Source organism: Anthonomus grandis, chromosome 9 (assembly GCF_022605725.1).
Source record: "Anthonomus grandis grandis chromosome 9, icAntGran1.3, whole genome shotgun sequence".
Classification (NCBI taxonomy): domain Eukaryota; kingdom Metazoa; phylum Arthropoda; class Insecta; order Coleoptera; family Curculionidae; genus Anthonomus; species Anthonomus grandis.
Window position 1 is genome coordinate 12,389,120 of NC_065554.1, and position 26,938 is coordinate 12,416,057.

Below are 26,938 nucleotides of genomic sequence, written 5' to 3' on the forward strand. Positions count from 1 at the left end.
GTTTTTCTCGAAACTCATTATAACCCGGTGTTTTCGTGTTGTAGGTGATGGGAACAAGCCGCTGTTATAGTTAGTTCAAATTCGAAAAAAATTAATTTTTAGTGAAAAATTCGATACGGGGGGGTATACTCTAAAAATGAAAAATCCCAAACTTTGGAAGTCCATATCTCGGCTTCTATAGGCACTATCGGGAAAATTCCAACGGTTTTGACTTAGTTTCGTCCTTCTGAATCCAACGAGACCAACCGCAAGGTCGTAGCTCCCATATTAGCTGAGATCTCGCATTTTTGTGACCCATTTTTGGGCTCAAAAACGGAGCCGAAAATGGACTTTTTTACGAATTTTCAAAGTGCTATAATTCCACTTGTTCTGGTCAAATTTTGTTATAATCCAGTGTTTTCGTAATGTAGGTGATGGGAATAAGCCGCTGATAGGGTTTTCTATAGCTATTTTCGGGTTTAAAGAAAATCGATTTTTCGCATTTTCAAATTCCGTTAGTTTTTCTCGAAACTCATTATAACCCGGTGTTTTCGTGTTGTAGGTGATGGAAACTAGCCGCTGGTATAGTTAGTGCAAATTCGAAAAAAATCAATTTTTGGTGAAAAATTCGATACGGGGGGGTATACCCTAAAAATGAAAAATTCCTAACTTTGGAGGTCCATATCTCGGCTTCTATAGGCACTATCGGGAAAATTCCAACGGTTTTGACTTAGTTTCGTCCTTCTGAATTCAACGAGACCATCCGCAAGGTCGTAGCTCCCATATTAGCTGAGATCTCGCATTTTTGTGGCCCATTTTTGGGCTCAAAAACGGGGTCGAAAATGGACTTTTTTACGAATTTTCAAAGTGCTATAATTCTACTTGTTCTGGCCAAATTTTGTTATAATCCGGTGTTTTCGTAATGTAGGTGATGGGAATAAGCCGCTGATAGGGGTTTCTATAGCTATTTTTGAGTTTAAAGAAAATCGATTTTTCGCATATTCAAAGTGCTATAATTCCCTTAGTTTTTCTCGAAACTCATTATAACCCGGTGTTTTCGTGTTGTAGGTGATGGGAACAAGCCGCTGTTATAGTTAGTTCAAATTCGAAAAAAATCAATTTTTGGTGAAAAATTCGATACGGGGGGGTATACCCTAAAAATGAAAAATCCCAAACTTTGGAAGTCCATATCTCGGCTTCTATAGGCACTATCGGGAAAATTCCAACGGTTTTGACTTAGTTTCGTCCTTCTGAATCCAACGAGACCAACCGCAAGGTCGTAGCTCCCATATTAGCTGAGATCTCGCATTTTTGTGATCCATTTTTGGGCTGAAAAACGGGGTCGAAAATGGACTTTTTTACGAATTTTCAAAGTGCTATAATTCCACTTGTTCTGGTCAAATTTTGTTATAATCCGGTGTTTTCGTAATGTAGGTGATGGAAATAAGCCGCTGATAGGGGTTTCTATAGCTATTTTTGAGTTTAAAGAAAATCGATTTTTCGCTTATTCAAAGTGCTATAATTCCCTTAGTTTTTCTCGAAACTCATTATAACCCGGTGTTTTCGTGTTGTAGGTGATGGGAACAAGCCGCTGTTATAGTTAGTTCAAATTCGAAAAAAATCAATTTTTGGTGAAAAATTCGATACGGGGGGGTATACCCTAAAAATGAAAAATCCCAAACTTTGGAAGTTCATATCTCGGCTTCTATAGGCACTATCGGGAAAATTCCAACGGTTTTGACTTAGTTTCGTCCTTCTGAATCCAACGAGACCAACCGCAAGGTCGTAGCTCCCATATTAGCTGAGATCTCGCATTTTTGTGATCCATTTTTGGGCTCAAAAACGGGGTCGAAAATGGACTTTTTTACGAATTTTCAAAGTGCTATAATTCCACTTGTTCTGGTCAAATTTTGTTATAATCCGGTGTTTTCGTAATGTAGGTGATGGGAATAAGCCGCTGATAGGGGTTTCTATAGCTATTTTCGAGTTTAAAGAAAATCGATTTTTCGCATTTTCAAAGTGCTATAATTCCGTTAGTTTTTCTCGAAACTCATTATAACCCGGTGTTTTCGTGTTGTAGGTGATGGAAACTAGCCGCTGGTATTGTTAGTGCAAATTCGAAAAAAATCAATTTTTGGTGAAAAATTCGATACGGGGGGGTATACCCTAAAAATAAAAAATTCCTAACTTTGGAGGTCCATATCTCGGCTTCTATAGGCACTATCGGGAAAATTCCAACGGTTTTGACTTAGTTTCGTCCTTCTGAATCCAACGAGACCATCCGCAAGGTCGTAGCTCCCATATTAGCTGAGATCTCGCATTTTTGTGGCCCATTTTTGGGCTCAAAAACGGGGTCGAAAATGGACTTTTTTACGAACTTTCAAAGTGCTATAATTCCACTTGTTCTGGCCAAATTTTGTTATAATCCGGTGTTTTCGTAATGTAGGTGATGGGAATAAGCCGCTGTAGGGGTTTCTATAGCTATTTTCGGGTTTATAGAAAATCGATTTTTCGCATTTTCAAAGTGCTATAATTCCCTTAGTTTTTCTCGAAACTCATTATAACCCGGTGTTTTCGTGTTGTAGGTGATGGGAACTAGCCGCTGGTATAGTTAGTTCAAATTCGAAAAAAATCAATTTTTGGTGAAAAATTCGATACGGGGGGGTATACCCTAAAAATGAAAAATCCCAAACTTTGGAAGTCCATATCTCGGCTTTTATAGGCACTATCGGGAAAATTCCAACTGTTTTGACTTAGTTTCGTCCTTCTGAATCCAACGAGACCATCCGCAAGGTCGTAGCTCCCATATTAGCTGAGATCTCGCATTTTTGTGGCCCATTTTTGGGCTCAAAAACGGGGTCGAAAATGGACTTTTTTACGAATTTTCAAAGTGCTATAATTCCACTTGTTCTGGTCAAATTTTGTTATAATCCGGTGTTTTCGTAATGTAGGTGATGGGAATAAGCCGCTGATAGGGGTTTCTATAGCTATTTTCGGGTTTAAAGAAAATCGATTTTTCGCATTTTCAAAGTGCTATAATTCCCTTAGTTTTTCTCGAAACTCATTATAACCCGGTGTTTTCGTGTTGTAGGTGATGGGAACTAGCCGCTGGTAAAGTTAGTTCAAATTCGAAAAAAATCAATTTTTGGTGAAAAATTCGATACGGGGGGGTATACCCTAAAAATGAAAAATCCCAAACTTTGGAAGTCCATATCTCGGCTTCTATGGGCACTATCGGAAAAATTCCAACGGTTTTGACTTAGTTTCGTCCTTCTGAATCCAACGAGACTAACCGCAAGGTCGTAGCTGCCATATTAGCTGAGATCTCGCATTTTTGTGGCCCATTTTTGGGCTCAAAAACGGGGTCGAAAATGGACTTTTTTACGAATTTTCAAAGTGCTATAATTCCACTTGTTCTGATCAAATTTTGTTATAATCCGGTGTTTTCGTAATGTAGGTGATGGGAATAAGCCGCTGTAGGGGTTTCTATAGCTATTTTCGGGTTTATAGAAAATCGATTTTTCGCATTTTCAAAGTGCTATAATTCCCTTAGTTTTTCTCGAAACTCATTATAACCCGGTGTTTTCGTGTTGTAGGTGATGGGAACTAGCCGCTGGTATAGTTAGTTCAAATTCGAAAAAAATCAATTTTTGGTGAAAAATTCGATACGGGGGGGTATACCCTAAAAATGAAAAATCCCAAACTTTGGAAGTCCATATCTCGGCTTTTATAGGCACTATCGGGAAAATTCCAACTGTTTTGACTTAGTTTCGTCCTTCTGAATCCAACGAGACCATCCGCAAGGTCGTAGCTCCCATATTAGCTGAGATCTCGCATTTTTGTGGCCCATTTTTGGGCTCAAAAACCGGGTCGAAAATGGACTTTTTTACGACTTTTCAAAGTGCTATAATTCCACTTGTTCTGGCCAAATTTTTTTATAATCCGGTGTTTTCGTAATGTAGGTGATGGGAATAAGCCGCTGTAGGGGTTTCTATAGCTATTTTCGGGTTTAAAGAAAATCGATTTTTCGCATTTTCAAAGTGCTATAATTCCCTTAGTTTTTCTCGAAACTCATTATAACCCGGTGTTTTCGTGTTGTAGGTGATGGAAACTAGCCGCTGGTATAGTTAGTGCAAATTCGAAAAAAATCAATTTTTGGTGAAAAATTCGATACGGGGGGGTATACCCTAAAAATGAAAAATTCCTAACTTTGGAGGTCCATATCTCGGCTTCTATAGGCACTATCGGGAAAATTCCAACGGTTTTGACTTAGTTTCGTCCTTCTGAATTCAACGAGACCATCCGCAAGGTCGTAGCTCCCATATTAGCTGAGATCTCGCATTTTTGTGGCCCATTTTTGGGCTCAAAAACGGGGTCGAAAATGGACTTTTTTACGAATTTTCAAAGTGCTATAATTCTACTTGTTCTGGCCAAATTTTGTTATAATCCGGTGTTTTCGTAATGTAGGTGATGGGAATAAGCCGCTGATAGGGGTTTCTATAGCTATTTTTGAGTTTAAAGAAAATCGATTTTTCGCATATTCAAAGTGCTATAATTCCCTTAGTTTTTCTCGAAACTCATTATAACCCGGTGTTTTCGTGTTGTAGGTGATGGGAACAAGCCGCTGTTATAGTTAGTTCAAATTCGAAAAAAATCAATTTTTGGTGAAAAATTCGATACGGGGGGGTATACCCTAAAAATGAAAAATCCCAAACTTTGGAAGTCCATATCTCGGCTTCTATAGGCACTATCGGGAAAATTCCAACGGTTTTGACTTAGTTTCGTCCTTCTGAATCCAACGAGACCAACCGCAAGGTCGTAGCTCCCATATTAGCTGAGATCTCGCATTTTTGTGATCCATTTTTGGGCTGAAAAACGGGGTCGAAAATGGACTTTTTTACGAATTTTCAAAGTGCTATAATTCCACTTGTTCTGGTCAAATTTTGTTATAATCCGGTGTTTTCGTAATGTAGGTGATGGGAATAAGCCGCTGATAGGGGTTTCTATAGCTATTTTTGAGTTTAAAGAAAATCGATTTTTCGCTTATTCAAAGTGCTATAATTCCCTTAGTTTTTCTCGAAACTCATTATAACCCGGTGTTTTCGTGTTGTAGGTGATGGAAACTAGCCGCTGGTATAGTTAGTGCAAATTCGAAAAAAATCAATTTTTGGTGAAAAATTCGATACGGGGGGGTATACCCTAAAAATAAAAAATTCCTAACTTTGGAGGTCCATATCTCGGCTTCTATAGGCACTATCGGGAAAATTCCAACGGTTTTGACTTAGTTTCGTCCTTCTGAATCCAACGAGACCATCCGCAAGGTCGTAGCTCCCATATTAGCTGAGATCTCGCATTTTTGTGGCCCATTTTTGGGCTCAAAAACGGGGTCGAAAATGGACTTTTTTACGAATTTTCAAAGTGCTATAATTCCACTTGTTCTGGCCAAATTTTGTTATAATCCGGTGTTTTCGTAATGTAGGTGATGGGAATAAGCCGCTGTAGGGGTTTCTATAGCTATTTTCGGGTTTATAGAAAATCGATTTTTCGCATTTTCAAAGTGCTATAATTCCCTTAGTTTTTCTCGAAACTCATTATAACCCGGTGTTTTCGTGTTGTAGGTGATGGGAACTAGCCGCTGGTATAGTTAGTTCAAATTCGAAAAAAATCAATTTTTGGTGAAAAATTCGATACGGGGGGGTATACCCTAAAAATGAAAAATCCCAAACTTTGGAAGTCCATATCTCGGCTTTTATAGGCACTATCGGGAAAATTCCAACTGTTTTGACTTAGTTTCGTCCTTCTGAATCCAACGAGACCATCCGCAAGGTCGTAGCTCCCATATTAGCTGAGATCTCGCATTTTTGTGGCCCATTTTTGGGCTCAAAAACGGGGTCGAAAATGGACTTTTTTACGAATTTTCAAAGTGCTATAATTCCACTTGTTCTGGTCAAATTTTGTTATAATCCGGTGTTTTCGTAATGTAGGTGATGGGAATAAGCCGCTGATAGGGGTTTCTATAGCTATTTTCGGGTTTAAAGAAAATCGATTTTTCGCATTTTCAAAGTGCTATAATTCCCTTAGTTTTTCTCGAAACTCATTATAACCCGGTGTTTTCGTGTTGTAGGTGATGGGAACTAGCCGCTGGTAAAGTTAGTTCAAATTCGAAAAAAATCAATTTTTGGTGAAAAATTCGATACGGGGGGGTATACCCTAAAAATGAAAAATCCCAAACTTTGGAAGTCCATATCTCGGCTTCTATGGGCACTATCGGAAAAATTCCAACGGTTTTGACTTAGTTTCGTCCTTCTGAATCCAACGAGACTAACCGCAAGGTCGTAGCTGCCATATTAGCTGAGATCTCGCATTTTTGTGGCCCATTTTTGGGCTCAAAAACGGGGTCGAAAATGGACTTTTTTACGAATTTTCAAAGTGCTATAATTCCACTTGTTCTGATCAAATTTTGTTATAATCCGGTGTTTTCGTAATGTAGGTGATGGGAATAAGCCGCTGATAGGGGTTTCTATAGCTATTTTCGAGTTTAAAGAAAATCGATTTTTCGCATTTTCAAAGTGCTATAATTCCGTTAGTTTTTCTCGAAACTCATTATAACCCGGTGTTTTCGTGTTGTAGGTGATGGAAACTAGCCGCTGGTATAGTTAGTGCAAATTCGAAAAAAATCAATTTTTGGTGAAAAATTCGATACGGGGGGGTATACCCTAAAAATGAAAAATCCCAAACTTTGGAAGTCCATATCTCGGCTTCTATGGGCACTATCGGGAAAATTCCAACGGTTTTGACTTAGTTTCGTCCTTCTGAATCCAACGAGACCAACCGCAAGGTCGTAGCTCCCATATTAGCTGAGATCTCGCATTTTTGTGATCCATTTTTGGGCTCAAAAACGGGGTCGAAAATGGACTTTTTTACGAATTTTCAAAGTGCTATAATTCCACTTGTTCTGGTCAAATTTTGTTATAATCCGGTGTTTTCGTAATGTAGGTGATGGGAATAAGCCGCTGATAGGGGTTTCTATAGCTATTTTTGAGTTTAAAGAAAATCGATTTTTCGCATATTCAAAGTGCTATAATTCCCTTAGTTTTTCTCGAAACTCATTATAACCCGGTGTTTTCGTGTTGTAGGTGATGGGAACAAGCCGCTGTTATAGTTAGTTCAAATTCGAAAAAAATCAATTTTTGGTGAAAAATTCGATACGGGGGGGTATACCCTAAAAATGAAAAATCCCAAACTTTGGAAGTCCATATCTCGGCTTCTATGGGCACTATCGAAAAAATTCCAACGGTTTTGACTTAGTTTCGTCCTTCTGAATCCAACGAGACTAACCGCAAGGTCGTAGCTGCCATATTAGCTGAGATCTCGCATTTTTGTGGCCCATTTTTGGGCTCAAAAACGGGGTCGAAAATGGACTTTTTTACGAATTTTCAAAGTGCTATAATTCCACTTGTTCTGGTCAAATTTTGTTATAATCCGGTGTTTTCGTAATGTAGGTGATGGGAATAAGCCGCTGATAGGGGTTTCTATAGCTATTTTTGAGTTTAAAGAAAATCGATTTTTCGCATATTCAAAGTGCTATAATTCCCTTAGTTTTTCTCGAAACTCATTATAACCCGGTGTTTTCGTGTTGTAGGTGATGGGAACAAGCCGCTGTTATAGTTAGTTCAAATTCGAAAAAAATCAATTTTTGGTGAAAAATTCGATACGGGGGGGTATACCCTAAAAATGAAAAATCCCAAACTTTGGAAGTCCATATCTCGGCTTCTATAGGCACTATCGGGAAAATTCCAACGGTTTTGACTTAGTTTCGTCCTTCTGAATCCAACGAGACCAACCGCAAGGTCGTAGCTCCCATATTAGCTGAGATCTCGCATTTTTGTGATCCATTTTTGGGCTCAAAAACGGGGTCGAAAATGGACTTTTTTACGAATTTTCAAAGTGCTATAATTCCACTTGTTCTGGTCAAATTTTGTTATAATCCGGTGTTTTCGTAATGTAGGTGATGGGAATAAGCCGCTGATAGGGGTTTCTATAGCTATTTTCGAGTTTAAAGAAAATCGATTTTTCGCATTTTCAAAGTGCTATAATTCCGTTAGTTTTTCTCGAAACTCATTATAACCCGGTGTTTTCGTGTTGTAGGTGATGGAAACTAGCCGCTGGTATAGTTAGTGCAAATTTGAAAAAAATCAATTTTTGGTGAAAAATTCGATACGGGGGGGTATACCCTAAAAATGAAAAATTCCTAACTTTGGAGGTCCATATCTCGGCTTCTATAGGCACTATCGGGAAAATTCCAACGGTTTTGACTTAGTTTCGTCCTTCTGAATCCAACGAGACCATCCGCAAGGTCGTAGCTCCCATATTAGCTGAGATCTCGCATTTTTGTGGCCCATTTTTGGGCTCAAAAACGGGGTCGAAAATGGACTTTTTTACGAATTTTCAAAGTGCTATAATTCCACTTGTTCTGGCCAAATTTTGTTATAATCCGGTGTTTTCGTAATGTAGGTGATGGGAATAAGCCGCTGATAGGGGTTTCTATAGCTATTTTCGGGTTTAAAGAAAATCGATTTTTCGCATTTTCAAAGTGCTATAATTCCCTTAGTTTTTCTCGAAACTCATTATAACCCGGTGTTTTCGTGTTGTAGGTGATGGGAACTAGCCGCTGGTATAGTTAGTGCAAATTCGAAAAAAATCAATTTTTGGTGAAAAATTCGATACGGGGGGGTATACCCTAAAAATGAAAAATTCCTAACTTTGGAGGTCCATATCTCGGCTTCTATAGGCACTATCGGGAAAATTCCAACGGTTTTGACTTAGTTTCGTCCTTCTGAATCCAACGAGACCATCCGCAAGGTCGTAGCTCCCATATTAGCTGAGATCTCGCATTTTTGTGGCCTATTTTTGGGCTCAAAAACGGGGTCGAAAATGGACTTTTTTACGAATTTTCAAAGTGCTATAATTCCACTTGTTCTGGCCAAATTTTGTTATAATCCGGTGTTTTCGTAATGTAGGTGATGGGAATAAGCCGCTGATAGGGGTTTCTATAGCTATTTTCGGGTTTAAAGAAAATCGATTTTTCGCATTTTCAAAGTGCTATAATTCCCTTAGTTTTTCTCGAAACTCATTATAACCCGGTGTTTTCGTGTTGTAGGTGATGGGAACTAGCCGCTGGTATAGTTAGTTCAAATTCGAAAAAAATCAATTTTTGGTGAAAAATTCGATACGGGGGGGTATACCCTAAAAATGAAAAATCCCAAGCTTTGGAAGTCCATATCTCGGCTTCTATAGGCACTATCGGGAAAATTCCAACGGTTTTGACTTAGTTTCGTCCTTCTGAATCCAACGAGACCATCCGCAAGGTCGTAGCTCCCATATTAGCTGAGATCTCGCATTTTTGTGGCCCATTTTTGGGCTCAAAAACGGTGTCGAAAATGGACTTTTTTACGAATTTTCAAAGTGCTATAATTCCACTTGTTCTGATCAAATTTTGTTATAATCCGGTGTTTTCGTAATGTAGGTGATGGGAGTAAGCCGCTGATAGGGGTTTCTATAGCTATTTTCGAGTTTAAAGAAAATCGATTTTTCGCATTTTCAAAGTGCGATAATTCCGTTAGTTTTTCTCGAAACTCATTATAACCCGGTGTTTTCGTGTTGTAGGTGATGGGAACTAGCCGCTGGTATAGTTAGTTCAAATTCGAAAAAAATCAATTTTTGGTGAAAAATTCGATACGGGGGGGTATACCCTAAAAATGAAATATTCCAAACTTTGGAAGTCCATATCTCGGCTTCTATAGGCACTATCGGGAAAATTACAACGGTTTTGACTTAGTTTCGTCCTTCTGAATCTAACGAGACCATCCGCAAGGTCGTAGCTCCCATATTAGCTGAGATCTCGCATTTTTGTGGCCCATTTTTGGGCTCAAAAACGGGGTCGAAAATGGACTTTTTTACGAATTTTCAAAGTGCTATAATTCCACTTGTTCTGGCCAAATTTTGTTATAATCCGGTGTTTTCGTAATGTAGGTGATGGGAATAAGCCGCTGATAGGGGTTTCTATAGCTATTTTCGGGTTTAAAGAAAATCGATTTTTCGCATTTTCAAAGTGCTATAATTCCCTTAGTTTTTCTCGAAACTCACTATAACCCGGTGTTTTCGTGTTGTAGGTGATGGGAACTAGCCGCTGGTATAGTTAGTTCAAATTCGAAAAAAATCAATTTTTGGTGAAAAATTCGATACGTATACCCTAAAAATGAAAAATCCCAAACTTTGGAAGTCCATATCTCGGCTTCTATAGGCACTATCGGGAAAATTCCAACGGTTTTGACTTAGTTTCGTCCTTCTGAATCCAACGAGACCATCCGCAAGGTCGTAGCTCCCATATTAGCTGAGATCTCGCATTTTTGTGGCCCATTTTTGGGCTCAAAAACGGGGTCGAAAATGGACTTTTTTACGAATTTTCAAAGTGCTATAATTCCACTTGTTCTGGCCAAATTTTGTTATAATCCGGTGTTTTCGTAATGTAGGTGATGGGAATAAGCCGCTGATAGGGGTTTCTATAGCTATTTTCGGGTTTAAAGAAAATCGATTTTTCGCATTTTCAAAGTGCTATAATTCCCTTAGTTTTTCTCGAAACTCATTATAACCCGGTGTTTTCGTGTTGTAGGTGATGGAAACTAGCCGCTGGTATAGTTAGTGCAAATTCGAAAAAAATCAATTTTTGGTGAAAAATTCGATACGGGGGGGTATACCCTAAAAATGAAAAATTCCTAACTTTGGAGGTCCATATCTCGGCTTCTATGGGCACTATCGGGAAAATTCCAACGGTTTTGACTTAGTTTCGGCCTTCTGAATCCAACGAGACCATGCGCAAGGTCGTAGCTCCCATATTAGCTGAGATCTCGCATTTTTGTGGCCCATTTTTGGGCTCAAAAACGGGGTCGAAAATTGACTTTTTTACGAATTTTTAAACTGCTATAATTCCACTTGTTCTGGTCGAATTTTGTTATAATCCGGTGTTTTCGTAATGTAGGCGATGGGAATAAGCCGCTGATAGGGGTTTCTATCGCTATTTTCGGGTTTAAAGAAAATCGATTTTTCGCATTTTCAAAGTGCTATAATTCCCTTAGTTTTTCTCGAAACTCATTATAACCCGGTGTTTTCGTGTTGTAGGTGATGGGAACAAGCCGCTGGTATAGTTAGTTCAAATTGGAAAAAAAATCAATTTTTAGTGAAAAATTCGATACGGGGGGGTATACCCTAAAAATGAAAAATCCCAAACTTTGGAGGTCCATATCTCGGCTTCTATGGGCACTATCGGGAAACTTCCAACGGTTTTGACACTGATGGTGTTCTTTTATATGCTGCCTGTACCTATTGCGCTTTAGTGTTATGCATTGTGTCCTTTTCCCATATATTCTTCCAGTAGCCTTTTACTTCGTCTTCAGATGGAGTTTTTTCTCCATTTCGTGTTTGTTCTCTAGTATGCTGTTGTAGGACCATGTCGTATGGTTTTTTGTTTCACATAGTTTATCTTCGGTGTTTTTTATGTATTCTGGTAATTCTGACTTGGAGCACTCGGTGAGTTGAAATTCGATCCGTTTTTACCAAGGTGGGTGAGTCCATGTTGGTTTCTGTGGCTTTTGCCACACAAGTATTATTAATATTAATATTATTATTAGTATTGGGAATAGTCACTTCGATAAGAGATGTTATCTTGTGTTGCTTATTCACTAAGTCAGGTCTGTTATTACTTACAGTTTGATCAGTTAAAATAGTACGATGTCAACAAAGTCTAAACTTTGCATTTTCCACAATCCTTTCTGGAACATACTTATAATAAGGATGCTTTTCATTATGCAGAAGTTTTAGTTTTAAAGCGAGTTCTTGATGTATAATTTTTGTTACCGCACCGTATCTCTTTGTAATCCGTGGGCGCAAATATTTGGCAACCTCCTGTTGCTATTGTGCATTACTATTGCTCCTCCTGGTGCAACGATCTTCAATAGCTGGATCTCTTGCCATGAACTTTAGATAATTACGCGTTGGAACAACTTGATCTTGGATGGGTAAGAGTGAACCCTCTGTTTTGGGAAACATTTCTTCTGAGATCAACCAATGGGATTCTCTTATCTTGGCAATGCAGCTCTGCTCAACCTACACAATCAGACAAAAGTAAAGAAACTTTTAAAAATTAGGTTTTAGTTGAATATGCCGAGAGTCACAATATTTTTTAAGACTATATTTCGGTAAAGTAATAAACTATATAACAAAAACCAAAGATTTAATTTAAATATACAAAATACTCTAGGTATAAAAGTAGACAAACCAAATTTTTTTACTAAATATTTTAACATAATACTTATTTCTAAACAAATAAAATTAATAGTGGGTAGAGTATCCCTTATTAGCAATAACCTTGTGATATGTTTGTCAAACTATATCCTACCTCCACATCAGTCTGGATTCAGAGTTAAGGACAGTGCCACAACAGTACTAACAGATCTTTTCGATGTTATATAACTATCAACATTAATAGAAAGATTATTATGGCCCTCGTCCTTCTAGATTTTTCCAAGGCATATGACCTCATAAGTCATAACATATCGTATTAATAGCTAAGTTAAAATATTATTTATGCTTCTTGCTAATTTAATTGGATTAACTATCAACGTTATAGAGAGATTCTTTCTATTCTCTTAGCTATTTTTGTATAAGGTCATACTGATCAGAAGGTAATCCTTACTGTGTTTTTGACACAGCCTTTTTGTTCAATCGGCATTAGGCTATTTTCCGACAAGTAATGTTGTATTCTTTCGGCTATAATCTTTGTTAGCAGTTTAGAGGTGTTATTCATATAAGTTATTGACCTTATGTTTTTCGCTTGACTAGCGTTTTGAGTTTTGGAGATAAAGTACGTCTTTCCTTTGGTCAGCTTTTTAGTTCGATGTGGGTGATATCTGGCCATTCCATTATTTTCACTGTTGGTGTTCGTTTATATCCTGCCTGTACCTATTCCGCTTTAGTGTTATGCATTGTGTCTTTTTCCCATATATTCTTCCAGTAGCTTTTTACTTCATCTTCAGATAGTGTTTTCTTAATTTCGTGTTTGTTTCCTAGTGTGCTATTGAAAAACCTTGTCGTATGGTTTATCTTATCGTATAGTTTATCTTCGATGTTTATTATGTGTTTGGATAATTCTGACTTGGCGCACTCGGTGAGTTGAAATCGATCTTTCCGCAGTTTATTTTGGTTTTGATTCGTATTTGCCAAGGTGGCTAATTGATCGGTTTTGATTTCTGTGGCTTTTGCTTGTTGTTTTGGGTTGTTAGGGTATTTTGCCAAGTCTCTGCTGCAGCGTATGCCTGTTTGTTTCGACTCGTTTTACTTTTCTAGTTATTAGAATTTTTCTTCTTATTATTATTATACAGATTTTATGCCAAACGGCAATTGCACTCTCCCCTGGAGAAGGGGGGATCATACATTTTTCCCCGATATCTCAGATATCAGAAGGATGAAGCCTTAGAGAAGAAGTCTTATAGCGAGTTCTTGCTGTATAGTTTTTGCTACTGCATCGTATCTCTTTGTAATACGTGTGCGCAAATATTTGGCAACCTGCTGTTGCTATTCCGCATTACTATTGTTCCTCCTGTTGCAACGTACTGGATTGTCTCAGATGTTTGACATCCATATCTACTTCAATAGCTGGATCTCTTGTCATGAACTTTAGATAATTACGCGTTGGAATAACTTGATCTTGGATGGGTAAGAATGAACCCTCTGTTTCAGGAAACATTTGTCTTAAGATCAGCCAATAGTTTGACGCATATTTGTCAATATGTTCTTGTACGGGGTCGTTAATATGTCTTCCGTGCAGAGTTTTCTGTTTCCAGTTGTGTATTTTGTTATTTTCTGTTTAATAGTTTATTACATTTTCTTCGTTTTTCAGTTTAAGTGATGTAAACTCTATTTGGCAAACAGGTGCATGGAGAGATAAGTCTACAGACTTTCTAAAAAAATAATTTCCTAAATTATTAATTTGTTGGTCCAATTGCTTTTCTAGATCGATAAATCTTCTTCTTCCCTCGCATCGTCGTAGCGTTTCTCTTAACCGCACTTCTGGGATGGTAGTATTTATACTAGTGAGGAGGGTTATCATTTTCCTTTTTTTCTTTGTAAATTCGTAATATCTGTTCTACTCTATGTAATTACATCAAACAGGCGTATGTGTTAATTGCCTTATAAAGATTTTTGCTATTAAGTCTACTACTTAGCAACCGTCTTATCCTTTTTTGAAATTCTGTTCTAAGTTCTTCTTTCTAGTATTATTAATATTATTATTTATATATTTTTTTAATTAAAAAAGTTTCGCAAATAGGTGGAAATTCGTCAAACGTTAACGTTACTTTTTTATGCCAATTTCATAATCTACGAACGTTATATGTAGTTAATTAGCGTCACCGATCTCGCGCAGATTGTATATGAGGCAACGCTCATTTCGGAAATAAATAATATCTTAGAAGTAGTGAATCGTAAAAAAACTAAATTCAGAAGTTGTTAAGTTTTCCCCATAAACCGCTAATAACTGATAAAAAAACAAAGGCTGCATGGATTTTTTTATGTTTAAATGACTATTCCAAACTTAAGAAATTTGATTTCCTAATATTTTGCCATATATTCATAGCATCTACTAAACTTTCAGATTATTATTTTTACAGGCTTCACTCAAAAAGCGTTTTATATAATATTTAAGAACTGATTAAAAAATAAGTAAAGTTTTATATGTTTGAAAATCGTGATGCAATTTTGTTTTTGCTTTGTTTGTGCAACTAACTAACGACTATGTATTTTCAGTTATTTAAATACATTTAGGTTTAGATACGCAAACTGTTCAGCACAGATATTTCTCTAATATATGAGTTAAACATTTCCAGTTTTCCATTAATATTCCATCGGCTAGCCTGGGATCGGTTACTAGCTATCTATTTATTTATTCAGGCCGGTTGTAGAAGCTTAAAACCTCCACAAATCGGTTAATGTATTTATCCTCAATATCCACAATTTTTTCCATTAAAATCCTTTGGAACCACAAATATTTTTATAAGACTTCTATTGAAACAAATCGAGTTTGCGACTAGGAAGTGGTTTTGGATAATTGCATGCCTCTTGCTCACGACTTTTTAACGCATTTTTTTCTATGAAATTTATAGAAATATTAAATAGCAAATAAATAGAAAAATAATTAACGAAATTTGCTTTATTAAAAGCTTTAAAATCCTGATATGTAACAAACTTTTATTTAGACACGTAAAGCTGTTTACCCTACAAACATGACAAGTACCCTAGAATGATCCAAGATTGAAAAAAATTAATATAACCGCCTGAACCAAGTTTTTTATTGGACACAAACATTGAGATGTAATAAATAAAATAGTTAAAGGAAATATACGCAGCAGATAAAACTTTTTGTTTATTATTAAAAAGAAAACACTACCGTAGTTCTATAAACACCACACTGAGTTCTATCACTCTATCAGACAAAGGAAAAAGTTTTATTTATAGCGTGTGCATGGTCTGGGGAGGCCAGACGAGGCGTGACAAGTGTAGTTTCGAAACAACAGAGAAGTTTAACGAGTTTTTAGACAATTCTCGAGATTCTATTAGCGTTTTCTCTTTAGTTACTTTTTTTTGGGATATATACTAAATTTTAAAAATCCAGAGAAACTTTAAAAATTACTATAAAATATTATACTTTTATAGTTCCTCTTTATTTTGATATGTTTTTAATAAATGTTAGCACAATATTCCAAGGAAAGTTGGGAAAAAATCGCTTAGTCGACGCGAGTTTCGCGTTGCCGTATTCTACTAACGACAAAAAATCGGAACTCACAATAGAAAGGCAAACGCGTACCCTGGTAGCTGGTGTACCTTGTTCTGGGAACGCAATTTCAAAATCATGGCGTAATGACGCCCGATCTCGCACAAGAGGTTTCCAGTGTTATAGAAACGAGATGCACGGCCCCGAAGAGCATCCCAGCTTTTAGCACAATCAAAGTGTCTGATATCCCATGTTCTGTTTTTATTCGGGTGACATCATCCATCCACTCATTAATGCTGAAAGGAGAGTCATCTGGGTCGAAACTCAATAAACGTATTTGTGCTGATTTGTGCTATCGCGATTTTCACTTTTTTTTTAGTCTGAAAATTACACCAAAACTAAGGTTCTTCCTTCGATTTTTAGCACAAAAAGAAGGTATCCCACTTCTGATGTAAGATTTAATTTATTTTCACCTAGAAAAACACACTATTTTCAATAAACTGGTATATTAATTAACAAATTTAACAAAATATGTTGCCGTCAAACTGATCGCGGTCCAACTGACTATACATTTTAATAAAACAACCGAATCTGCAGCGTCGGCATACCGACATGCCAGGAAATCGTAGATAAGAACCGTGTTGTGCTAACATAATTTTTTTTGTTTTGCAGTAGATACGGCTTTCGTCGTGTAGATTCCTATTCCGGTCGTCTACGTGGAGGTCCTACAGGGTGGTCCTTCGTGTTTGATCCAGCTGGTAGACTTTGTTACTATTGGTCAATGATAGTATCCCTAGCATGCCTATACAACCTTTGGGTGATCATTTATAGGTTTGCTTTTAGGGAAATTGATTGTAAGTACCGATTAATTAATTTTACTAATTTTATGTTTGACTATCTTTACGTGGTAGTGCTGCCACTGCTAAAATAGTTTAAGACCAAAAATAGAGCTTAGAGCCTATTAGCGCATTCAATAAAGAAAGGGGAGCTCTTAAGAGCACTTAAATTGTTCGTTACCCCGTAGGTCGTAAAAGTAAACGGGGAAATAGGAAATAAAGGATTTGGTGAGCGGGTATTCGAATCTGTCCGTCGGTTTAGTATTGCGTGGGCATTTTGAAACATTAATAGTTTGAGTTATAGTTTTTAATTTATTTTATTGGTGTTTGGCAAGTTTAGGTAGGTATAAAATAAAAACATTTAGTTTTATAACGTAAAGACAATTACTTAGATCAAATAATTGTCTTTAAATTTATTATAAGTTATTATTCTAAGAAATTGAAGTCAAAATTAAGAAAAAAAATCAAGCCAGCCGAGTTAAAGGCTCAACACTCAGGTTTTTTATTATGTTATTGTTTAAATTGTTCTAAAAAAATATTAAAAATATATTTTGTGCTATATATGAGTTAAGGCCAGAGGATAAATCTCTTGCCGTAAGCAGGATTTTAATTTAAGCTTAATGCAGATTAGCTTTTACCCAAGGTAAAAATTTTAATGCTCTTAATGCGGGTATTTTTTGTATTTTTCAAGATATAAGTAAATAGCAATTTTAGAAAAGGCTTATTGCTAGGAGTGTTTAAACAATTATTGTCTCGACTGATTCTTCATTAAACTTGAAAAATCTTTATTATATATTTATTAGATATTCTATATAATATATTTTTCTTTTGTAGTCTAGATTAGTTTGGTGTATATACAGGGTGTCCCACAATCGACGTCACATGCTATAACTTTTTTATTTTTAAGAATCAAAATTTTTAAGGAAATGTATTTTTAATAGTTATAGGACCACTACCCAAAATTACTATAGGGGAAAGGCGGGCAAAATGGAGTAGTTTGTCTCCAAATAAAGATAACTTTAGTATTAATTGAAGTAAAGTAAGTTTTGAATTGAAGTAGAGTAAGAGCTTAAAATAACATAAAAAATATATTGTTTTTTGTTACAGTAATTTTACCAAAACAATGCTAATTGCCCAGTTTTGCCCGCACGGTCAGGCAAAATGGGATTGGATCTTACTTGCATAACTCACAAACTAAAACGGCTTCGTCATCTTCGTCTTCAAATCCTGCGCATGAGTTAGGGCCCAGTGGTGACACATTGAGCATGCTATTCATCCTTCCGTTGACGAAGAGTAAAAATCTCCATAGTAGAGGCACTCCGCATCACTAACTTCACTGTCACTTGAGTCATTATTTTTCAAAATAGTGGAGGTTTTAGTAATTTTTTTCTTTTCTGGTGATGGTGCAAGGTTGTTCTTCACAAGAGTTTTCCCTTTAGAATTTTTATTCTTTTTTTGCTCAGCTTCCTCTAGCTCGTTTTTGTAAGGCGAAGACGATAAAATAGCAGTCTTTCCTCTTTTACGAGAAACTCTTTTCTCAATTTGTTTTATTTTAGGGATTGGAATTATACCCTCAAGTTGACTAACAATCTTAAAGCTTACCTCTGAATCTTTTGATGTACCTGGTTTGCAAATATCAATTGATTCTAAAATTTTTTCTTTAACTAAATTAATTTCCAATAGTTGTGTTTCATTCATAGTTTCACTATTATTGTTTTTAGGTGGTAACTTTTCATTTTGTTCAATATTTGTTGTTTCGGAAGGCAAAAAGTCTGCATCAGTGAAAGCATCCTTATAACTGCCCAAACTCCAGTTTTTAAAAATCCATTCATGGCAGTAAGCGGTGTAGCTGCTCTGAGGTAAGCTACACAAAATAATTTAGTTATTTGTTGTAAAGACCAGGATTAGCTCTAAGCCATTTGCGTACTTCTTTAGCGTAATAGGTACTTATTGGTTTTATTACAGCTACATCTAGGGCTTGTAGCCGATGGGTGCAATGGGGAGGGTAGCAGATCGAAATAACTCCATGTTCCCTGGCATAATTAATAACTTCCAGGTTTTTTGTGTAAGATGAATGTCCATCCAAAAGAAGCAGAATTGATCGGTCTTTTGAGGGCTTAGTAAATTCAACAAATTTTTTGAACCAAATAAAGAATAAATTTTTATTTATCCACCCACTATCATTTAGCTCTACCCAACCTCCAAGAATAATTCCATCCATGAAAGCTTGTTGAATTTTTTTTCTACCAAATATAAACATGGGAAACTTGTATGCTCCTGAAGCCGAAAAGCATATTTCAACAGTGACGGTCTCACCCCACTCCCCCGACGTCAAGCCTCCGACTTGTCTTTTCCCTTTAGTGGCAATAATTTTAGACATTTGGATTAACTGACACTCCGATTTCGTCCCCATTATAGTTTTTATCATTGGCTGTCAGTTGATATTTATCAACAATATCGATAAGTAAGTTAAAAAAATTACCTACAGCCACTTTATTAAACCCCATTGCTCGAGCTCCAGATGTTGCTTCTGGTGTTCTGATTGAAAGTTCTGGATGTCGACGGAAAGATACTCTGCATCCAATCCATCCCAGCCGTGGCAAGTTCTTTATTAAACGGATGATCAAGTTCATTGAGCTCAGCTACTTGAAATTCTAAACGCCTGCATTCAGTCATCGTTAATCCAAACAATCTTTTTTCCATGGCATTAAATAATTTGCAAGGTCTTGTTCCTGTTCAGGAGTGAATATTGCCTAAAATCGTCCCAAAGATTTAGTAACAACATACCCGGGATTTTCCATAGCTTTTTTAACGTGGCGCTCTAATGTAGATTAAGGTACATTAAAACTGGTAGATGCTCTGTAGTACCCCATTTTGCCATTTAATACTACTATTACATCATTCTGCATACTGTCCGTGGACCATCCGTATCCGTGTCCGGTGGTACTTAAACACCATCTGAAAATAATAATAATTATTATTGTTTTATATTGGACGGGTAAAATGGGGTAGTACCCCATTTTGCCCTACATCGTTTTGCCGGTATATTTTTTGCCCTGCTCGATTAAAAAATTACTAAACATTTTTACACAGAAATATGCCTAAATGTGTATAATTTTTCATACAGAATAACAATTAAATATAAATTACAATTATGGTTCACTTACCTTTTATTAAATTATTGACGAAAATATACCTGCACCTCTAAAACAAACACCGCTCGACTGACCCATATTCACGCAGCTTATGAAGTGACACCGCTTTTTGCCATCGATCGGGCATGGTCTTAAACTAAGCTGTACGAACTTTCGGATTGATGGAGCTGGCTGTACTAAAAATAATCACGGCACCCCGTTTTGCCCGCCTACCCCATCTTGCCCGTCTTTCCCCTATCTTTAAATAACCCCAAATAAAAAAAATCCATTGAGGTCATATCTGGACAGCGGGCTGGCCACCTAAGAGGAATCCTATTTCTAATCCACCTTTGACAACATTTTTTGTCTAAATAACCTGTAATTATTAGGGCATTATGGGGTGGAGCGTCATCTTCTTGCCAAATTATTAAATTGCGCTCTAAAATAGACACGTCTTCTTATATGTCACAGAGTGAATTTTGAAGAAAATTTCAATACCGCTCTGCAGTTGTTTAATGTACCTTCCTAAAAATACGGTCCAATAAAATGTCCATTAAATATACCGGCGTATACGTTTATGCCAATTATAGTTTGAAAACAAGTTTCCATAAACAAGTTTTCAGACCAATAATGTGCATTATATCTATAAACTATCCCATTATTATGGAATCTACTTTAATCAGTCCAACAGATTTGTGACAAAACTTCGGGATTGTTATGAAATAAAACTCGAAGGGATGCAATAAACTCTAACCTTCGTTGGTAATCAGTCAGGTCGAGTCCTTGTACTAGGTGGATTTTAAAAGGGCGATATTGGTGTTGTCGAAGAATTCGCTGAATAGTACTTCTTACAATTATAATATTACATTATATATTATAACACATATATAATATTTTCCTCATTTCTTGCTGCCATTTGATAATGGGAATGTTTTAAATTTGGAAATGATTCGGTACGCATTTTATCCTTCACTTTTGAAAGCGACTCATATGAGAGTGTAGGGGGATTAGGAAAATGTTCTCGATAAACCATTTCTGCTTTACGACAATTTTTTCTACACTCCCTGTAAATATGAAGCATATTGATATATTTATTCATTTGGAATAAAAAGTCTTAGCAGCATTATGCAAAACAGTAGTTAAACTAAACAGCGAAAACTATTGAACTAAAATGTTTATGATATATACAAAAAGGCAACAAAACTGAATAATTAAAAGAACAGAATACCAAAACGGATATTGCCAATATCTTAGAACATTGAAAGGCCTTTCAATGTTCTAAGGCCAATATGCATGTATTTGGCGATACAATTTTTTTATAGCATTTGAAAATACCTTACACCTAAATATTTTATACTGAAGAACAAGTTAAATTATTTGTTTACACAATCAAAAATAAGCTATGCGGGTGATAATTTTCAACTAGTGTCAATAGTCTTTGGAGCGTTATTGGCAAATACTTTGTTCTTTTTAAGTTGTTTGAATTACCTAAATAAAATACTAATAACTTGAAGATTTGCTAAGGTTTTTAACAAAGGCTTGAGTGAACTAATAAGAAAATCAATAAAAGATATTCTGTGCCTTACGTTAAAGTTAACACATAATTTTTTAATAAAATTGAAATAATAATTTTACATGCATTCTAAACATAGAAGAAATAATCGTTAAAAAAAATTGGGGTGGTTTTTAGGGGATTAATTTGTGAGGGTACTTTTTTTAATTATATTTGATCAGCGGTCCTATATATAACTATTAAAAATAAATTTTCTTCGAAAATTTTATATTTAAAAATGAAAAAGTTATAGCTTGTGACGTTGATTGTGGGAAAAACATCTAGATAGATACCGGATTGAACAGGAAAACAGCATCGATGGATTATCGAAAAAATATTATTATGAAAATATTAAATATTAAAATTTGATGACGTGGCATGATAATTGGGCGATTGGGGAATTTCAAGTAGAGGTAACATGTATCTTCTTCTTCCGGTACCATATGCATCCTGCACTTTATGAATCTTCTGCACATTCCTGAAATTATTGTTAGGGTGTTGCCTCCTGCCCAACGAAACATGGTGGCGACATCTGGCACTCTGCTCTAATTCCTGATGTTTGGCAGCTACTAGTGCTATTTTTGTCCAGGTCTCCTTCTACCTTTCATATTACCATGTAGGATCAACTGCAAGATGGCATAGCAAGGCCCTCCCAGAAAGTGTTCCAGGTCTGACGCCTTTTCAGTTTTTAACTATGTCTTGGAGTTGGAGTTGTCTCTCTATAGGCCACACATAGCATTTTATAAGTCTTAGTCGGACATCCAGGGGCAAATCTTGCTTTAGCAGGATACCCTAAAGTCCTCGATGTGATGTCGTTTTGCCATTGCCAATTCGAGCTTTAATTGCCTCGTCACAGTCCGACTTGCTGTTAACAACAAATCCGAGGTACCTAATTCTCTTAACTTGTTCGATAATCTCGGCCTCTAGCTCGTACAACCTCTCGGATTCGTCTACCAATCATGCATTTGGCTTTGTAGATGTTAATATGCAGGCTGTACCTCCGGCCGCTGTTGTTTATCTTATTTGAATGTTATTTATCTTATTTGATGCTGAAGATCCTCCAAAGTCGAGACAAACACCACGGTATCGTTGGCGTATCTGATATTCTTGATGGGTGTTTCATTAACCTTGATACCCCTGAGTTAATTTTCAAGAGCAATCTAAAATATTCTCTCGACATTGATGGTAAAAAGTATCGGACACAAAATACAGCCCTGTCGCACTCCCTTGGTTCTCTCGAAAGTTTCGATTGATACTGTCCCGTTAATCTTTACCTTGGTCTTATAGTTCCAATATATTTGTTTTCTGACTTTAATATCTCGTAGTCTTGCTAGAAGTAAATCATGTTTGCTTGCACTTTAAAGCTCTTTGGTAGTCTCTAAAGTCTAAAGGTCTATTATTGTTTGGCGGTAATTTGATCTAAGCCAATCCATTGGTAGTTTGTTAAATATATGTGTTAAATGCTGCAGATCTACTTGTTTGATTACTTCAGTATATATTTCATCATGTCTCGAACTTCTAGCGTTCCTAGGAACAAAAATTTTTCTTTTTTGTTGAAAGATGTTATTTTTACTCTTAGAATAGAGCAAATCTATCAGCATATCTAATTCTACTTTTTATTTTAGAATCCAAGACAAATAAATTAAATTATTATTATTACATGTGTTAATATATAGGGTGTTTCAGATCTATAGGATCAAACTTTTAGAGGTTGTTCAGTGCAACAGTAGTTTTCATTTGAGTATAGGAACCCATGTCAGGAAATGTGTCACTACGCCATTACGGCCCTAAGACGCGTTTAAATTAAGTTAAAATATTTTGAAATTTAATTGTGTCAATTTCCTTGGGCATCACAATAGAAAAACAGAATGCATAGAATGCATAGTCCGTCATTATAAATATCTAAATTGACTATATTAATTTTTCATCGATTTCTTAGAACATTGAAAGACTAAAATCAGAAAACAACAACCTTTTTTGTTGTTTATGTGGCCTTGGGTATTTTGATTACAAAAATTTTCACCGATTCTCTGATGTCAAGGTTACGTGCATTTCGAAAAGAGAAAATTTTCAGCGTTAGAGGGTGTTTCAGAACTATGGGATCAAACTTCTTGGGGTTATTCAGTGCAACAGAAGAATCCATTTGAATATAGGAACCCATGTCCGGAAATGCGTCACTACGTCACTACGACCTTAAGACGCGTTAAAATTTAGAAAAAATAATTATTACCCAAATAGGATCTGATGCATTTTTTTTTACCTATTGTATATGATACCATCACAACAATTATTCAAAATGTCTTCCTCCAACCTCAATACACCGATTTAAATGCCGCACATGCGGCGACTACACTAAAAATTTGAGCCTCGTTTTGAATGATTTCAAATGCTGCTGTTATTCTTTCAATTAAGTCTAGCTCTGATTTTACTGGAGTTTCGTAGACTAAAGACTTTACATGTCTCCACAAGAAAAAATCGAGCGACGTTAAATCGGGTGACCAAGGAGGCCAAAAAACTGCTCCACCTCTGGTAATCCAACGGTGTCCAAACCGCTGAGCCAAATACTCGCTTACTTGTACAGGAAAGTGAGCCGGCGCTGCATCATGCTGAAACCACATTTGCTGTCTAACGTTTAGTGGAACATTTTCAAGGAGTTCTGCGGGAACTTCCTCCAAGAAACGCAGATAAATAGGTCCTGTTAACTGTTCCGGTAGAAGGTATGGCCCAATTAAATAATTATCAAAAATGCCTGCCCATACGTTGACAGACCAACGATTCTGATGTTTTCTTGGAAAAATTGCATAAGGATTTTCTTCGTCCCAAAAATGGCTATTCCTACTATTAAAAATATTGTGCCTTGTGAAAGAGGCTTCATCGGTCCACAAAACATATCGTAAAAAATTTGGTTATGCAATGATGTTATCCAGAAGCCATCGACAAAATTAAACTCTAGGATGATAATCGGCTGCAGTCATACCTTGAACTTTCTGGAAGTGGTAAGGATGAAGTTGTTACTCGTCTAGTACTCGCCAGACAGAAGTGTTACTCGTATTCATATTCTTAGCGACGTCACATGTGCTATTTGATGGTTCATCGGCAACTCGCTAAAGCACCTCTTCTTCAAATTCGACCGTTCTTACGGTTCGAGCAACACCAGTATCATGCATCTTGGTCTTAAACATGCCTGTCTCAGTGAGCCGCCGATGAACCGCAATAAAGTTTTTGTATCCAGGATGCTGTCGTTCGGGATAAGGTTCATGATACAACCGCGATGCTGCTCGTGCATTGCAGTTTGTTGCTCCGTATGGTAAATGCATAACCGCCAATTCTTGATTGGTAAAATTTTCCATTAGCAATAAATGTTTAAAAATTGTAAGCTATAAAATGTTTAAACATGACATTAAGAATTGACATTGATAAGGGTTGATTTTAAACAATTGTTGTTATGGTATCATGTACAAAAGTTAAAAATAAATGCAGCAGATCCTATTTAGGTAATTAATGTTTTTTATAAATTTTAACTCGTCTTAGGGCCGTAGTGGCGTAGTGACGCATTTCCGGACATGAGTTCCTATATTCAAATGGATTCTTCTGTTGCACTGAACAACCCTTAGAAGTTTGATCCTATAGTTGTGAAACACCCTGTATATCTGAAAATTTTCTCTTTTTGAAATGCACGTAACCCTGACAACATAGAATCGGTGAAAATTTTTGTAATCAAAATACCCAAGGCCACATAAACAACAAAAAAGGTTGTTGTTTTCTGATTTTAGTCTTTCAATGTTCTAAGAAATCGATGATTAAATACAGTCAATTTAGATATTCACAATGAAGGACTATGCATTCTGTTTTTCTATTGTGATGCCCAAGGAAATTGACACAATTGAATTTCAAAATATTTAAGTTAAAGAAAATGTCTGCTGGTCATCAAATTACTACTTTTAGAGCTTATGTTCTGAGTTTGTAGGAACATGAAAAGTATCATAGACAAGCGAGTTCTGGTTTCCATGAGGCTATTATAGATAAAGTGTACACAAAGCCAGGATTAAAATTAATATAATAAGATATAATTATATGACTGGCACTACATTATCTGGCAGCAAGACAAATCGAAAAGTAATTCAAATGTTCAAGATGAAACTGGCTCAATTATGATTTTTAGGCTACAAATAATAAGATTAAAAACAATTAAAATATACGTGTTTTAAATTGTAAGTTTCGTTAATGTAGATTAATGAAGAGTTTATAAGAAGAACACTAAAATTTCGTAAATAGAAATTCATTGTGAAAACATTAATAGGCTTATATTCTTGATCTAAATTTCAGATATATTTAAAAAATGTCATATAATACACAAGCACAAATTATATCTGCTAAAAGTCTGGACAATTTTTCCATATTTTATTTTTTTTCTTCAAATGCGTATCTTTTTCCAATAAACAATTATTTAAATTTAAGATACTTTTTTAAGACGTAGGCAATGATTAAAAGACCTTTATTTAAATAAAATTTAAATATTTAAAAATGCGTTTATAATTACTATTTTGTAATACAGGGTGTTTGTTAACCTATACGCATAAACTTGGGAAATTATTGCTGACGGCAAATAATGACTAATAGTGAAAAAAAAATTTAGTAAAATAGTTTTAGTTACGGAGATAAACGACTTATTAATTAAAATTTAAAAAAAAAAAACGTAAATTCTGCAAAATAAATGTTTATTTAACTATTATAGTAACTGTTCGAAGTTATTTCCATGACTTTCAATACATAATTGAGCACGCCTAATCCAAGAGTTGCAGACAGAAGCTAATCCAGGTTGTAGTCGAATTTTCTCGGCGGCAGCAAATATCCGATTTTTTAATTCTTGTTCATTGTCAACTTCGGTTACATACACCAGAGATTTTAGGTGGCCCCAAAAATAAAAGACAAGCGGATTAAGGTCGGGTGATCGAGGAGGCCATCCAATTGGACCACCTCGGCCTATCCATCGTTCGGGGTATATTCGATCTAAATGCCGTCGCACTGGTCGCACAAAATGTGGTGGAGCACCATGGTGAAGAAACCACTAATTCTGCCTATTATGAAGAGGGACTTCTTCAAGGAGTACCGGCAAATTTTGTCGCAAGAATTGTAAATAAAGAGCACCAGTTAGACGATTATCCAAAATGAAAGGGCCAATAAGTATTCCGTTTACAATTCCAGCCCACACATTTACTGAAAATCGTTGTTGAAAGTGTGTTCGCCGAATGGCATGCGGATTTTCAACTGCCCAAAAATGCGTGTTGCGAAAATTGTGAATACCATTGCGTGTGAAAATTGCTTCATCCGTAGCTAAAATGTTCCTGGTAAAGTTTGGGTTTAACTGCTGCTGATGTAACAACTACTCGCAAAAGTTTACTCGAGGCGCATGATCCCTTGGAAGTAAAGCTTGTACCCTTTGGACGTGAAATGGATACAGTAATTCATGCCTTAAAATTAGCCAAACTGTGACTGGTGATAATCCAGTTCTAGTGCTTATGTCAGGATGCTCTTCGATGATATCTAAAATCAAATTCTCCAGATTTAAAATGCGCCTAGGTCTAATGGCTCCACCACTGGCACACATGTTGCC

At 36.2% G+C, this 26,938-nt stretch overlaps 1 protein-coding gene across 2 annotated transcripts in view; it reads left to right on the forward strand.

Moving 5' to 3' along the window:
• Positions 1 to 26,938, forward strand: part of LOC126740302 (cyclic nucleotide-gated cation channel alpha-3) — a 438,418-nt gene that overhangs the window by 245,297 nt on the left and 166,183 nt on the right. For both annotated transcript variants that reach the window (XM_050446263.1, XM_050446264.1), the window contains exon 7: positions 16,475 to 16,656. In XM_050446263.1, coding sequence (XP_050302220.1) covers positions 16,475 to 16,656 — 182 coding nt within the window. The remainder of the gene's footprint in view (positions 1 to 16,474; positions 16,657 to 26,938) is intronic.